This window comes from Belonocnema kinseyi, chromosome 2 (genome assembly GCF_010883055.1).
Source record: "Belonocnema kinseyi isolate 2016_QV_RU_SX_M_011 chromosome 2, B_treatae_v1, whole genome shotgun sequence".
Classification (NCBI taxonomy): domain Eukaryota; kingdom Metazoa; phylum Arthropoda; class Insecta; order Hymenoptera; family Cynipidae; genus Belonocnema; species Belonocnema kinseyi.
In genome coordinates this window covers 38,403,389-38,418,863 of record NC_046658.1, presented here as the reverse complement: position 1 = coordinate 38,418,863, position 15,475 = coordinate 38,403,389, and the positions used below count along the sequence as shown (strand labels likewise).

Genomic DNA, 15,475 nt, shown 5'->3' with positions numbered 1-15,475 from the left:
CAAACTATCTCCGAGACTATTTTGTTTCAAATCGACTTTGTTTATAGACTCAAATGGGCCAAGCTATTTCGCTAAAGAAAACTCAGAGATTTCTTTCGGTAGACAAATTTTTGCTATGGCCTGTGTGACCAGAATATCCCTAGGCTTTTACCTACTTTTTGCATCTAGGGAAGAAATGCTACAAGTCCGAAAAATTTAGTGGCCAAATTTAGATTCAGAGCGCAAAACTGCGTGGGATATAGAATTGTTGTTATTTTTTGCCGTATACCCTACCGATAGAAATCTCTGAGCAAATTCTAAAGATTCTCTGGGGTCAGCGAAGTTCAGAGACAGTCTCCGCAGGCACTCAGGTAGATATATTTAAAGGTCCAGGTAGCTCTTTTAAATGTTTTAAAGGCTTTAAAATGTCCTTTCCGAAAGTGAAATAGAAATACAATCATAAATAACAAATAGAGAGGCTAAAATTGAAATAAGAATTCGATCATAAATAATGAGCAGAGAGGCAATATATCAATAGAGTAGCCAACACTCTAGGGTCCTTTGTGAATGTTTCGAATTAAAATTTAGAAGTGGATTTTTTAAATTTCATAGTTAACAGCCTCAAACATAATAATTCGGAATGTACGGGTTTGGATGATTTCAGATATCTAACTTTTTTTTAAATTCTTAAAATTGGAATTAATACAACGTTTCTCGTAAATGGAATGAGATAAGCCAAAAAAGACAACATTTTCGAATTAAACTAGAAAATTGTGTATTAGTATATAAGTTATAATTATAAATATGTATAATGAGAAAATTCATCAATTAAAAAAGAAAGTGTTAATAGTTTGAAGAGAAATTTAAAAAGGGAGAGTCGGGTTAGCGATGGCCAACTGCTGTAAATAACTTTGCCCGCCCGGTACGTGACGAATACAAAAGGAAGATTATAATACCGTCGCACCACTCTTATAAGAACCACTAAAAGGACCTTGAAAAGGACCTAAATCTCTCAGACTATTTCATAGACTAAATCATTTAAATCGACTCTGCTTATAGACTCAAATGGGCAGGCCATTTCGCTTGAGAATACTCAGAGATTTATATCGTAGGGTAAGTCTGTATAACATGATCAAGACCTTCGATTTCCCCAGTTTTATCCTAGTTAGGGAAAACGGAAAGCAGACTGAAGAATTTTTGTGCATAATTTTGGTCTTTACGAGTACCAACACATAAGAATATGACACCCGTACGTTTATTATTCTATGGGAAAACTGAGACGTGTATACTCGTCTCAGATAGCACAAGCGTTTGCTGCAAGCTTGCCTAAATGTCCGTCGTGTGGCAATATTGCGAAGCAAGGTTGAGGAAACATTGCCTGTAAATCTTGAACTTGATACATTGCGCATTAGTTTTGCATGGCACCTAGGGCTACGCAGTAGTTTTTTAATCTTCTCCTAGAATGCCGTCTTACGTGTCTACAAAAACGTACGATGTATGGTACTTAAAAAAAGAAATTTGTAATAAAACTTGCCCACGAATCATCCTCTAATGTTCCCTCAATATTGCAGGCAAGCTTGTGGGAAGATTCCCATGGCAATGGTCCCTCAATCTTTCCTCGCAATATTGCCGCATGGCGGACATTATCTTATTTGCGGGAAGCTTACCTAAACCTTGCAATGCAAGCTTCCGGACCTTGCATCGCAAGGTTTAGGCAAGCTTGCCGCAAACTCTTGTGCTATCATCTGGGCGTGCGAAAAATTCTGAGGCCAGATCGTGATGCTTATAAGTGGAATTTAATATTTCATCTCAAGACTTGTTATTTCATACTTACATTGATTAATGTTTTAAATATAAATTAAAAACAATACTCTTCAATGCACGCAAACTCAAATAAAAAATAGTTCAAGTTTGAGCGCCAAAAATATTTTCAACCAGCACTGAATGTACGCGCGTGAACTACGTGTTCACGTCCTGGGATTTTTATTTTTCAATGTTTAGAAAAAAACTCTCTAAAAGTGCATCATTACATTTTTTTATATATTAAGAATCTTACCAAATTGTAAAAGGAAATCTCTTGATCTTTATTTTCTAATATTAAATACAAAAGCATTTAACATGCATAACAGTTTTTTATATATTAACAGTTATAAAATATTTTAAAGTGAAATCTCTTAAAATCGTTTGTAATCTTTTGAAATAACTTTAAATCTTTAAAATCTTTGCAATTTTGTTATCCTTCATATGCCTTCAAATGTTAAGAAATCATAAAAATCCATAAAAATATGTAGAAATCGTTTCAAATTCCGTGAATATAAATTAAATGTCTCAGTCACATAAAGTATTTAAATAAAATAAACGTGCGCCAAATGCCCGTTCACGTTCCTGGATTTATATTGTTTAATATTAAAAACATAAGCTATATTGTTCAAATTGTAGAACTTATTCAATTTTTGTTCAATTGCAAAACGTCATGAAGATCAGCTCTATCTTGTAATTCTCGTTTGAACGTTGGTATAATCGAAAAGTAATCAAAACATAACAAACAAACATACGAATTAAACCAAAAGTATTTAATTTGTATAGATTCATCGAAAAAATATTTCTAAATAGTTTAGTTTGAATTTCGTCAAATTCAAAAAAGTTGAATTAATTATAATAGACAATTCCATCAGTAAAAAAGAGCTTTCACTACTCGTGGTAGCATATTCTAGTTCTGAATAAAATAATTCTGTAGGTGTCAAAGGAGCAATTTTTTTTCAAATACATATAGTATATTTAAAGAGAAAGGGGGAGAAATGGGAAGTTTTGCGAGAATAGGGAAAAAAAGGAAATTTGAAAAAAGGACTAAGGACGATGTATGTTATTTGCCATAATTTTAATGATTGTATTTGATTTAGCAGCGGATACGATAGAACATAGATAGATGTGACCTTTAAAAGGTCTTATGAAAATAGTATAATATGCTCTATTTTAATAGAATATATCAAATGATATAAGGAGATAAAATGGATAAGAATGAATGCAAAAAAGTAAAAGAGGAGGGATAAGTTAGGAAAAAATGGAATAAAGGTAAGGCAAAATGCCATAACATAAAGGACCATCACTCGGGAGTTATAAGCAAAAGCCATAGTAACGTAAAAGAATTTTGACATTAATTTGCCTTTTTTATCATTTAGGTGAGCCCGCGACTTCAAGGGTTCCTTGAGAAAATGCTTGTTCGAGACCCTGCGCAAAGAGCTACAGCGACACAATTATTGGAGCATCCGTTCCTTAGGCAAGCTCAAAGCCCGAGCATTCTAATACCGTTGATGAGAGGGGCTAGACACACAAACTGCTGACGTGCCTGTGGTAAAAAGTTATAACAAAAGTTAATTTCAAGTTCAAAATTAATCATGGACATTCTGAAAGTTCGTCAGCTCAACTGTAAAATATAGCGTGACGAAACAAACATTTATTAGTCTTAAGATTTTTTGTAATTAATGTGAATGCATCGGTGAGTAAAAAATTAATCATTTTGGTAGAAAAGATCATTTTTTACGAAAGTTCTTTAAGTTTTCAAGCGTTTATACATATTTTTCTGTATAATTATCTATTTTGAATGGTTATTCACTGACACACTCATTTAGAGATACATTCCAGTGTGGTTTGATTTCATTTTTAAGTTTTATAATATTTTACAAGACAGGGAAGACTTCTGACTTTTCCGAGTACTTTGTATTTGTGTGCCTTTTATTTACAATTTTTTGAACAGTGTCATAGGATCCTCGACTCTACTTATTTATGTGTAATCGCGACAAATCCAACAGTATTTTTTTTTTTTTGTTGAGAAAGTTGGGTAGTTCGTTTTACTAATTTAATTATTTGCCACCCGACACTGTTCTTCGGAAGTATGTTCTGGTTTGGAACTCTTCGGGAAAGTTTGAAATGTTGAAAATTTATTTGTATATCCTAAGTATATAATAGTTAGATGGATCATATTCATTCCAACGTGCCTTTAAAAAACTGAATGAATACTGTAAATACTAAAATTCTAAGTTCAATTGACCTTATCTGCGATTTGACGTCTTAACATGATTTATTTTTAGTCCCGTTTTCGGGAAAATACTTATAGAATGTATACTAGCGCAGTTATTGGTACGAATGTAATTTTGAGAGAAGTCACGTTCGATCTGTTAAAGTCTAACACAAGTAACAGTTAGATTTGATATATACCTCAACAATCACTATCCACCAAAGGCAGTTTAAATCGTCCAAACTCTAATATGTCACGCGTATTTTTGGTGTTAATATTAAATTAGACATGTGTCAATTGGTAGGCAACTCATATACATCTGGTCAGCATCCTAGGAAGATCCAGTGTAAATATCCATTTTTTGCCAAATTTGTTGGTATCTATTTTATGCAACCGAAAAGACAGTTCGTGACGGCTGGCATATGCTTTTAGCGTCCAGAAAATACACCGAAGATGAAATTCATATAGTAGAAATCTGCAGGGTACATAAAGTGCTCGCATTTACATGTGCATTTTCTTTTTTTAAGTAATGTTAAAGTGTGTCAAGATATCTTGTATTCGAAATGAAGCTGTAAATGCGATAATAATATAAATAATACTCCTTGTTGAATCAATTGCATAGTCTAGCATTCATGTCGGAAGAACGGGTGATTCGATTACAAAAGTCCCTATGCATTTCTTTTCTTATCTCCTATTTTCATAAGAAAATACTCAAGTTTGCGGGACACTTTGAAATCTTAGGAGAACGTCCTAACATGTCCAAAGTTATGACCCTCGCAAATTGACCCGTTTTCCCAGATTTCACTATAATTGCAGTTTTTAAAGAGTAGCTCCATGCTAGTGCAACCTAAGATACAAGAAAAGAAAGCACATTTAGGTTTTCGTTTATTATTGTATACAATTTTATACGCTCCTTTTTTACTCCGAAACGATTTTAATTTTTATCTTGGGATGCATTAAAAGAGAGCTAAAAAATTTTTTTTTTATTTGTGGGAAATCGAGTCTGCTTCCATTTATCTGCGGACAATTTTGATGTGAGTTGTACAGCAATACGGCCATTTGAATAAAATGAAAAGTACCATTTTTCCACGAAAAATCGAAAAAAGGGAAAATTTTGTGTAGTTATATATCGGGACCTATTATAGCTAGGAAACTTTTTTTTTGTAGTTTTGTGTGGAATTATTTCCACACGGTAAGGCCTTTTTATGGTAAAATAATTATATTAGGCAACAAAATCATGGGGAACATATGTAATCCATATAATACGTGATGACTGGACTGTCAGCAGATGTTAAATTTTTTGAAAACATTTTTCCAAAACTCTCATGTAATTTGTCTGTTCTTAAAAACAGATTCAAAGTTGTGTACTATAATACCACTGATTATGTGATATATTCAATGCAACAGAGAAGTTATGCAGATTATCGAAAAAGAAAAAATATGAGCAATGTAATACTTCTTATATTTATCTAAAGCGAAAGTGAAGATTCAATTTATAATTTCGTCGCAAATTGAAATGTCTGCAAATCAAAAAAATGAATTATCTGCTGCCGTTTTGGCGCTTTTAGGCAAAAATCACGAAAGTGTTGACAGAAAGCTTGATTGAATATAAATAAATGGTTTTTGTAAAAGAAAAATAACACATTGTGTGGGTTTATTTCATTTTCCTTATGACAATTTCCAAAGTCAGAGTACTACATACATTTTTCAGTGATTTTATCAAATCTTAGAGGACTGTCCACTTCAGGAAAAATGTATGTATGACGCATTTTAATAAAAAGAATACAATATGTAGGTGAACCTGGGGCCATTATCACTAAGTGTGATGAGGGACTCATAAGTTATATTTATAGAATATATTAAAAGATTCGCGTTTCCAGCTTTACCAAAATTTGTCTGCGGTAACAGATTGTACTTTCGTACCTGTTAAAAAAAGCATACAATGATTCTTAAAATATTGGTTTTCCTTCAATTATTCATTATTTTATAAGAATCTTTACGAAAATAAAGAAAGCATATTTGGATTTGATATGGAGGTTCCAGTAATATTTTTAAAATTGCAAATTTCTAATTGTATTATCCCTGAACTGATTTAAAAGTGGCTTCTCTGTGTTAGTGCGTTGATAAAAATGTTATTTGGGAAGCATTATCACGTACTTTAATTTTATTGCAAGAATAAGGCATTTGGCCCTATTGACCCATTCAACTATAACCTTCAGCCGATAACAGATTTTTGTATTTCACAATGGAAAAAGAAAAAAAAAAGAACAGTAATCACGCATACCCTGAGTCTGATTTTATATCACCCTACCATCTATCATTAGAAATAAGGAAAACTAATATTTTCAGAGAATGCAGATACTCATGGAAAATGTAACATTTTACCTAAAAAAATTCAACAATGTAGGAAAAATTAAAATTCCAGATGATATACTATTAAGCGTATTTCAGTTTTCTACAGGCATTTCAGTTTCTTTAAAAGAATTGATTAAATAACTAATAGCAGCTACGTTTTTTGCACAAATAATAAATTCCCTTACAGCAATGGGATATACAGGGATATTCCATTTGATCCCATTTATCTTTAGGTAGTCTCAAGGATATACCAGGGATAACCCGCAGGGTGGAAATTCGCCGGGAGTGGGTGCTAATCTGAAAATTTGCACCCGCTCCCAGCGAAATCGCGGTAAAATTTCAGCCACAACTACGTCTCACGACCGTGAGACAGGTGGTTACAGTCTGAACACTGAGTGATCCAAGGACTACCGCCTTCTACATTTTTCCCGCAAGTGTTGTAGCATATTGTTGACACGCAGGGATGCTTTTCCGGCTACTAAGGAGTGAAAGCTTGGCACCTCCAAGAGCGCCGATGACAAGGACGATTAGTTTAACAGAATATTCCGGGTACAATCGTTGCAACTCCCTTATAAGGTCTCTATACCTCTCTTTCTTTTCATTTTCCTTGGCTATGATGTTTTTGTCAGCTGGTGCCGAAAATTCGATAACGAACATGGTTCGCTTCTCGAAGTCAAGAAAAACCATGCCTGGCATCTAGTGTGCAACAGAAACAATTGTGGAGAATATAAAGTTCCAGTATATGCGGCACTTCCCATTCTCGACGATTTACTCGATTTCCCTAGGAGCATTTAGAGGAGCGATTTTAAGGTTAATGCCGTAAGAGTGACAGAGATGGTAATAAAGCACTCTTAGTGCCACATTGTGCCTTTGGATGTAGGTCGTTCCCGCATGATTTGGACAACTAGATAGTATGTGAGCTAAATGCTCGGGGTGGGCATGGCACGCCCTGCAGCTATCATCGGGAATGTCTTGGCTCAAAATGTGGCGACGGTATGTTAAGGTGGAAATGACACCGTCTTGGCATGCCAAAATGAAACTCTCCGTACCAGACTTCAATCCGGGCTATTTAAGGAAAGCAAATGTTAGCGCACACGACATTGACTGATCCTCCTCATTTCTGTGGAAGATACCGTGCATTCTCTTATCGAGGAGCTGTTCACGAAAGTCTTTCTCATTTCTTTCTCATCCATTTCAGCCAGATCTTTAAGCTTGAGAGAAACCTTGGTGTTGATGTTTCTCCGGGTCATAAAGCATCGCTCTTTCTCTATTGGATGCCTGCTCGCGGTTGATCTTAGTGTCGCCTCTCTTTCTCTGTTGCCGGCTTGTTCTAGCTGTGGTAGACTAGGCGTTTCGCTTGCATAGCCCCTTTTTGGGAGTAGTTCAACATGGTTTCGCAGACGTTGCTGCAAAAAGTGCGATAGCTCCGGGTGTTTCTCGCACCACAGAGCATGCAGCCGTGCCATGTAACCCCGTTCAGGTGCTCCTCCAGCTCTAGAGTGGTCGGCATTGTTGGCCGACCCATTGTCGGGAGCCATGCGCGTTCTGTGGTTTTGAACTGCACTTACTACAACTATATTGGGTGTTATCATTGTTGTTCCCTCGAGAAGCTAGGGAAAGGGGTTCATCCATCCTTGCAGAGCCCCGCATGCAAGGATAAGGTTGCGTACTTTGAGAAGTCGCCCGGTATCCCAAGGTCACCGTTCAAGACACTTCACCCAGGTGCCATTCAGCTTTCGGCACGGTTTTCACACCTCCGCTTGAGGCTTAATTCCTTCGGGACCACCCCAGGACAATTGTCTGCGACTGCCTATTTATTTTTGTAACCATATTCAGCAGAAGCCATTGGTACAGGGACCCACTATCCGCAACCCGAGGACACGTTCGGTGGCTTTGTCATAGGCCCTTCGGTTTATATAAATATAATCTTAAAGCTTACGTATGTATCAATAAAAGTGAATATAAATCATTTTTACATTCTCATCAGAGAAGGTATTAGATTTGTGTAAAATTTGACCTCCCCCCCCCCCCCCCAGTTTTTGTCAAATGTCCACGTTTTCAGACCCCCTGAATACGAAAAATAGGTTTTTACGAACGTGTCGGTCTGCCTGTCAGCACGATAACTTTTGAAAAAATCATTCTATTAGATTGGCCTCTGGTACACTCTTTTAATGTCCTAAACTAAAGGTCAAGTTCGTTAGCCAGCTATTTTGGATGTAAAATTCAAAAAGTGAGCGCATTTTGAATATTGTTGAGACCACTTTTTTCAAAAATTATTAGAGATGGCATTTACAAAATTAAAAAAAAAACACGAAAATGTACCTTTTAGGACAATTAACGGAAAATATGAAAAAATGGCAAGAGAAGACAAAGTTTGATTTCTAAATGCTCTAGAGGATTATCATAAAAACTTTTTGAATTTTCTTGATAAATCAAAAATTCAAATTTTGACAATACAAAATAATGGAAAATCCATAAGTTACATTTTTTCATGCAACATTCACAGTCAAAAGACTAGGTGAAACTGGCCCTAATAAATCTTGTCGTTCGACTGGTTCCTAGCCCTTCACGGTGATTATACCTTCCGCCGCGCCGGGCTTGGAAGACATTATCCTCCCCAAAAATGAAATGTAATTAGAAAAAATATACCAGCGTTTTATTTAATAATATTTATATATTTCACACAATGAAAACAATATATAATAATAATAAAATGTTTAGATGATATTGTTCAAATTTCTTTAATAAGTATTTATTGAAATAAGCTATAAATACAATATGACTGTATTGTCTATCAATACTTAGTGACTAACGGGTAGTTACAAGATTGTTCAGAAAAATTAATATGATGCTTGAAAGGTGGAGAATTAAGCAATTACTATATTTTATTGCAAGTATTATAATAATTAAAGAAAATAGAAATATTTTTAGACAAAAATGTGGCATATTTCATTATTTCTTAAATAAAATAATAAGAATAAGAAAAATTTAAATGGACAATTGTCAAATTCTACTACTCAAATATTACTTTACTTGAACTATAAAAATTCAATTTAAATAGTAGGTGAGCATATTAAAATTAAAATTAATTTTTGTAAATAAAATTTAAAGGAGAGATTTCAGTGACAAGTATTTTGTATTCTAAAGCAGATTTCTTTCTACATATATATATTTATTGTAAACGATTTTGGTCCTATTGCACGGGAACAATTTCAATTAATTTTTGTTTTCATTTAATTTAATTTAATCAGTGAGTACAATTTTATTTAATACTATTTAAAAAGAATAATCATTATTGTTATTATTGTATATAATTATTATTAGGAGTAATTATCAAAATGAAACGAGCGTTTTTATTGAAAGTGCTATTAAACAGAATAACTAATCATACATTAAAATAAATATTAAAATAGCTACCTCCCCTTCAATTTATTTTTAAGTTAAATTTAATTTTATTGACTTTCAGTAACTTGTATCTTTCATTTTAATATAAGATTTTATGCCAGCAAGAACTAGAAATAAAGACAGAAATTAACATTTGAATACAGATAACAGAATGTTTCTAGTGATAATAATTGCAATTTTCAATTTTAAAACTTCCAAAAAGAAAAAATTTTGAAAGTAAGTAACCTAAATTACAGGATTTTTATTGCAAATTCTCAAAACCAAAAACTCTTGAATTTTAAAATAATAACAAATGAACGATATGTAGTGTGAAAAAGTTACAATCGTCAACTGTCTAATATTGAAGATGTTATACTGAAATACTTATATTTTAATTATTCTAAGATGAGTCAAAGTTATAAGTTCTAAAAATTCCAAATTTAAGAAATTTCAAACAAAAGTTATGAAAATTATAGACTTTTTAATTTTGAAACTAAAAACTTACCTAATTTGTAATTCTAAACTCTCAAAATTAAAAACTCTTTAATTTAAAAGATTGACAATTTAAATTTTGAACAAGTACAAATGAAATCTCTGGAGTTTTGAAGAATCATAAATTAAAATTGCTAAATTTTGATGCTTTCGATGATTTCGGAAATCAAAAGTCAAGTTTTCAATACTAACTGTTTTAAGAAGAAGAAAATTTGATATTAAATCATCAAAATTAAAGAATTTTTAATTGAAAGTTTAAAAAATTAAGGATTCATACATTTCAATAGATTTATGACTCAATGACCAAATGACCAAAAGTCAAGTTTTGAATTTCAAAATTAAAGATTTTTCGAATGTAAAACATGAAAATTATAAAAATATTTTTACTTTCAGTAGGATGGATCGAAGATAAAAACAAATTGTTTGAATTCAAAACGCCTTAGCACTTTAAGATTCCCTTTTCGGCCCCTTGAAACGGATATAAAATTTCCAATAAGTAGATTAATATCATGCGCATGTACAGAGTCAAAATAAAATAAAAAATATTATCTCTGAATTAATGAAAAATTGGTGAATGTTACTTATGTCTGAAAGCTCTACAAATTATTTACCATTTGTTCAGCACAGCAGTACTTCCTTTTTTCGCAAGCATTATTTAAACATGAAAAAGTTTTTCTATTCGGTCAAAATTTTTTTTTTAAATTTGTACCCAACGGGAAACCGTTCAATGCTAAGGCATTCGTAAGTTATGAAATTTGTTTCATTGATCCAGCATAATTTTCAGTCATAATCATATTTTTTCTAAAATGACCTGTTTTTGAGAAAAATGGGAAGAACCAGTTTCTTTTTTGTTACTTCGAATCCTGTTTTCTACCATGTATCTGAAGTTCTGAACGTCAAAATGAACGAAATATGCTGCGAAATTTTTATTTCACTAATAAATATTGTTCCAACTGAAATTTAAATTATGCTTTATAATTCTTTTTTTGTTAATAAATTATAACCAATATAAATTAACAAACATTTAAGCACTTTTCCTGGTTTTACATTTTTCAACCCGAGTTAGTTTGAGGACACTTTCGAAACTCGCATACTTCATTTCTTATTTTAACTCAAACTGAAAGAAAAGCACCTGGATACAACGGGGTACGCATAATCCGCTTATCAGCAGCTCTGCTATAATTTTTCTTGTCTTCAACTTTCGAAAAGAGACTTTCTACTTAACTCTTTAAGCTATCAAGCACTTCAAATCTGAGTCGTGCCATATCTTGAGACCCAAGATGACAAGATAAAGGATATCTAACTTTGAAGGTACTGCAGTAAACTATTTTGCGAGAGAATTCAGTCTGGCAGTGTCATTTCCGAAGTGCAGTTCTATTTCGATAACTAGTCAACTACCCTACGAGACCACGGTTAATTTTGAAAAGTTTTCGTTATCCTCAGTTTTTGAAGATAGTACCAGGGCGGGAATCCCGGAAAAAAGATTAAAGAAGACTGAGAAACGAGGAAGAACTTATAGTTTTTCAAACGAGTGGGAAGAAGAGATATTTCAGATTGGAATTGATCAAGAAACATGTTACTGCCTGCTTAGTAGAAAAAAGATTTCAATGAATCAGAAGCGAAATCTGAAAAGACATTTTGATACATGCCACACTGAAGTTGATCATACGCATCCCTTGGGAAGTGCACTGCACGCAGAACAGTTACAACAACTGCAAGCTGAATATTCTCAACCTTTCACAGAAGGTGATTTTATCAAAAAATGTCATTATTCAAGCAGCTACTTAGTAGTTTCCAGATGAGGATAACCCAAGAGAATTTGTGAACATTGTGCAAAACACGCATCTCTCTCCTGCTACAGTTACGAGAAGAGTGAATGTTATGACAGATAACGTCCACGAATAACTAAATATTGATCTCAAAAATGTGTTTTTTTTTCAATTCAGTTGGACGAATCGACAGATAAGTCTGATACTGCTCAGTTGGTAATTGTGATGATTCGCTTTGTACTTGAAAATGGCAATGTTCAGGAAGAGCTGCTAGAGCTGATTCCATTGACGGGGAAAACAACTGGATTAGATGTTTATCTTTCGCTAAAAAATTTAATCCTAGCACACTAAGTGCCACTCGAGAAACTGTTCGCGGTAACGACGGACGGTGCTCCGTAAATTACAGGAAAAATTACAGGATTCACTGGACAATGTTTACGTGACCCAGACTTTTCACGTTTTTTATCTTTCCATTGCATAATACGCCAAGAAGTATTATGCGGGAAAACTTTAAATATAAAAGCCGTGTTTGAAGTAGTGAAAAAAGTGATAAATTCAATTCGCGCGCGTGCATTACAGCACCGAATGTTTAAGCTTTTGCTTGAGAATGCTTCAGTCGAATTCGCGGATTTATTGTTACATAACGACGTAAGGTGGTTGAGCGCTGGTGAAGTCGTGTTTAGATTTTTTAAACTTTTTCTAGAAATAATAGCCTTTCTAGAATCTCGCGACGAACACTGCGACGAGTTGTATGATTCAGCAGGGGTCTTAGACTTGCCATTTCTTGGCAATAACAATAGATTGACCAGTTCAAAAAGAAAATTGACAGGTGGATTAGCATTATCCAACGCAGGGCATTCACCTAAGAAGAGTTAAAAAATTTTCAATATGCTATGGAACAGCAAAGCATAATGCTATCTCCTGAAGTTGAAGATCGATATCTTAAAATTCTAAAAGAATTAAAAAAAAATTTTGAAGAAAGGTTTCAAGATTTTGACATTATCAAGCCCATTGGCAATTATTTAACGAACCCGCTAATGGACTTGGAAGTGCCGTATATGGCAGAATTGTGTGCTCAAATATCGAAGCTCTTTCAGATCGATGAGAACAAGGCTGTCAGAGAGATAAATAGCTTATCTACTGCTTCGTCGGCTGGAACGAGATGTGAAGATTTTTGGAGGCACCTGGAATTTTCGGAATATCTAAATCTGATCACCGCCTTCCAGACACTGTTATCTATAAATGGAAATACTTGCCGTTGCGAATCCATGTTTTCTTTAATGAACAATATAAAATCTAAGACCAGATCGAGCATTACTGACGGAAATTTAAATGATGTAATGCGGCTTGCAGTGACAACTTACACTCCTGACATCGAGGCACTTGCGCAAAAAATGCGTTCGTATACCAGGATGCACTGAATTCATTCCTTAATAACGACAATCACATAATGAAAAACCAAATGACCCTTTTTAGGGCCACCAAATGTGCTTTACGACGGAACATTCTTATTCGTCAAACATGTCAAAACAAGAAGGTCCTTTTTAGGCCCAGCAAATATTTTTCAGAAGGGATCACGTGTCATAAAAAAACAGTTATTATATGTATTATTACTATAGTATTACTATAGTATGCGTACTATTTTTGAACAGATTCGTTTAAAGTTGGATAATTTGAAATTGAAAAAAATTCATAGTATCAAACTGAAATGTTTAAATTATAGCAATTTCTTTAGAAAGAAGTTGATATTCAGCTCGTTTACATTAAATGATCCAGATTTAAATTGCAATACAGGACAATTTAAAAACCTTAAGGATGGAATATTTTCTGATTGGAATTTTCAAAAATAAATCATTTAAAATTCAAATGGATGAAAATTGTACTACTTCTAATTAAAAGGATTTAAAATTCAATAATTTTAAATGGAAAAATTCTGAATTTCAAGAAACGATTAAAATTTAACTAATTAAAATTGAAAATTAAATTAAATATTTTAGAGTAAAAGCTTCTGTACTTTTAGAAATCTAAATATTTATTAAATTAAAAATGTACGATTTAACATAAAAATTGAGCAGACACATTTTTGTAAAATAAAAAAAATAAATTCACCTTCATTCTTACCATTCAAAATGGAAAAAATTTCAGTTCCAAAATCTCAAAACTTAATTATTCTAAAATAAAGTTCGAAATAAAAAGCAGTTTTACATGGGAAATATTAAAAAAAATTTTAATCTATACATAAGAAACTTGAAACTTAAACAAATCCGAGATTCATCTAAATCTAAAACAAAATTAGTCGCCAAGTGTTTTATCAATAACACTTTTTTGCACCTAAACCCTTAACAATTTTGATTACTTTCAGTACTGATAATCGTTTAGAAAATAACAATTTCTAAAATGTAAATTATACTTTTTGAAATTCACCACTTCAATTTTAATTGCAAAATTTAAACTTATAATAGAGAAAAGTGGAGCATTTAGCAGTTACCGTGTAAGTTAAAAATTCTAAAATTGATACCACTAAACATTAAAGAATTTATTCAATTTTTTAATTGAAATTTTTTTAACTGAGCTTGGAATGTAGAACTTTTTGGAACATTTTTCGAATAAAAAATTTCCCATTCAAAATTAGTTTGTATTTTGAACGTATCTTTAAAGTAATTTGATTTTGAAGTTTAAAAATGGAAACATTTTTTTATTTAGATAAAAGTTTAGATTTGGTTAATTTTAGAAAGCTTTAATTTGAAATATTCAATTTAATTTTAAAAATGTTTATATGAAAGCTTTGAAGTTTAAAAGCTTCTATTAAACAGTTGAACTAACGTCATAGTAGCTTCAATCCACTCTTCATTTGCAAGTATTGAAACTTTTTAATAAAACCAACACAAAATTCTTTCCAGCAACTTAGGTAAGTTATTTTTTAATATTTAATTAAAGTTTATACATGATAAAGGAGAACTATAAAAACGAAGAAAAAGATTTTGGTGCCAGTCGTTTTTCTTTATTTTTTATGAATTTTCATTCCAAATTTTCCAAATTTTTCCTCCTTTTTAAAACTTTTATGACAGCTTTAATTTGCAGGTAAATTTGATTCACTTTCTAAACTAAAAATGAAATTGAAATTGGAAATTCAAGTTAAAAGGTTTACACCCCCCCCCCCCCGAGCGGGTAGCGCGAGGTAAAAAAATTATTGAGCGCGAAGCGCGGGGCAAATACAATATCCAGCGCGAAGATTTCAGATTTAAATTTAGAAATACATTTTTAACATTTTAAAGTTAACAGCCTTAAATATAATATTTGAGATACTACGGGTTTCGATTATTTCAGATATCTAACTTTTTTACATGTTTAAAATTGGACTCAATCTAACGTATCTCGTAAATGGAATGAGGTAATTTTTTAATTCAACTCCAAAATAGTGTATAAGTATCAGCGACGTAGCCAAGGGAAGGGGGCTTAGGGGGATAAAGCCCCCCCCCCG

General features: G+C 32.8%; 2 protein-coding genes across 2 annotated transcripts in view; both read left to right on the top strand.

Annotated features, from left to right (window-relative positions):
• The window catches only part of LOC117167210 (serine/threonine-protein kinase PAK mbt), a 44,128-nt gene extending 38,503 nt beyond the window's left edge, over positions 1 to 5,625 (top strand). The window contains exon 6 of the mRNA XM_033351962.1: positions 3,159 to 5,625. Coding sequence (XP_033207853.1) covers positions 3,159 to 3,320 — 162 coding nt within the window. The 3' untranslated portion in view covers positions 3,321 to 5,625. The remainder of the gene's footprint in view (positions 1 to 3,158) is intronic.
• Positions 5,626 to 12,887: 7,262 nt separating this feature from the next.
• Positions 12,888 to 13,415, top strand: LOC117182641. Its single transcript, XM_033375742.1, has one exon. It carries the CDS (start codon positions 12,888 to 12,890, stop codon positions 13,413 to 13,415), a length of 528 nt encoding a protein of 175 aa, XP_033231633.1.
• The last annotated feature ends 2,060 nt before the right edge of the window (positions 13,416 to 15,475 follow it).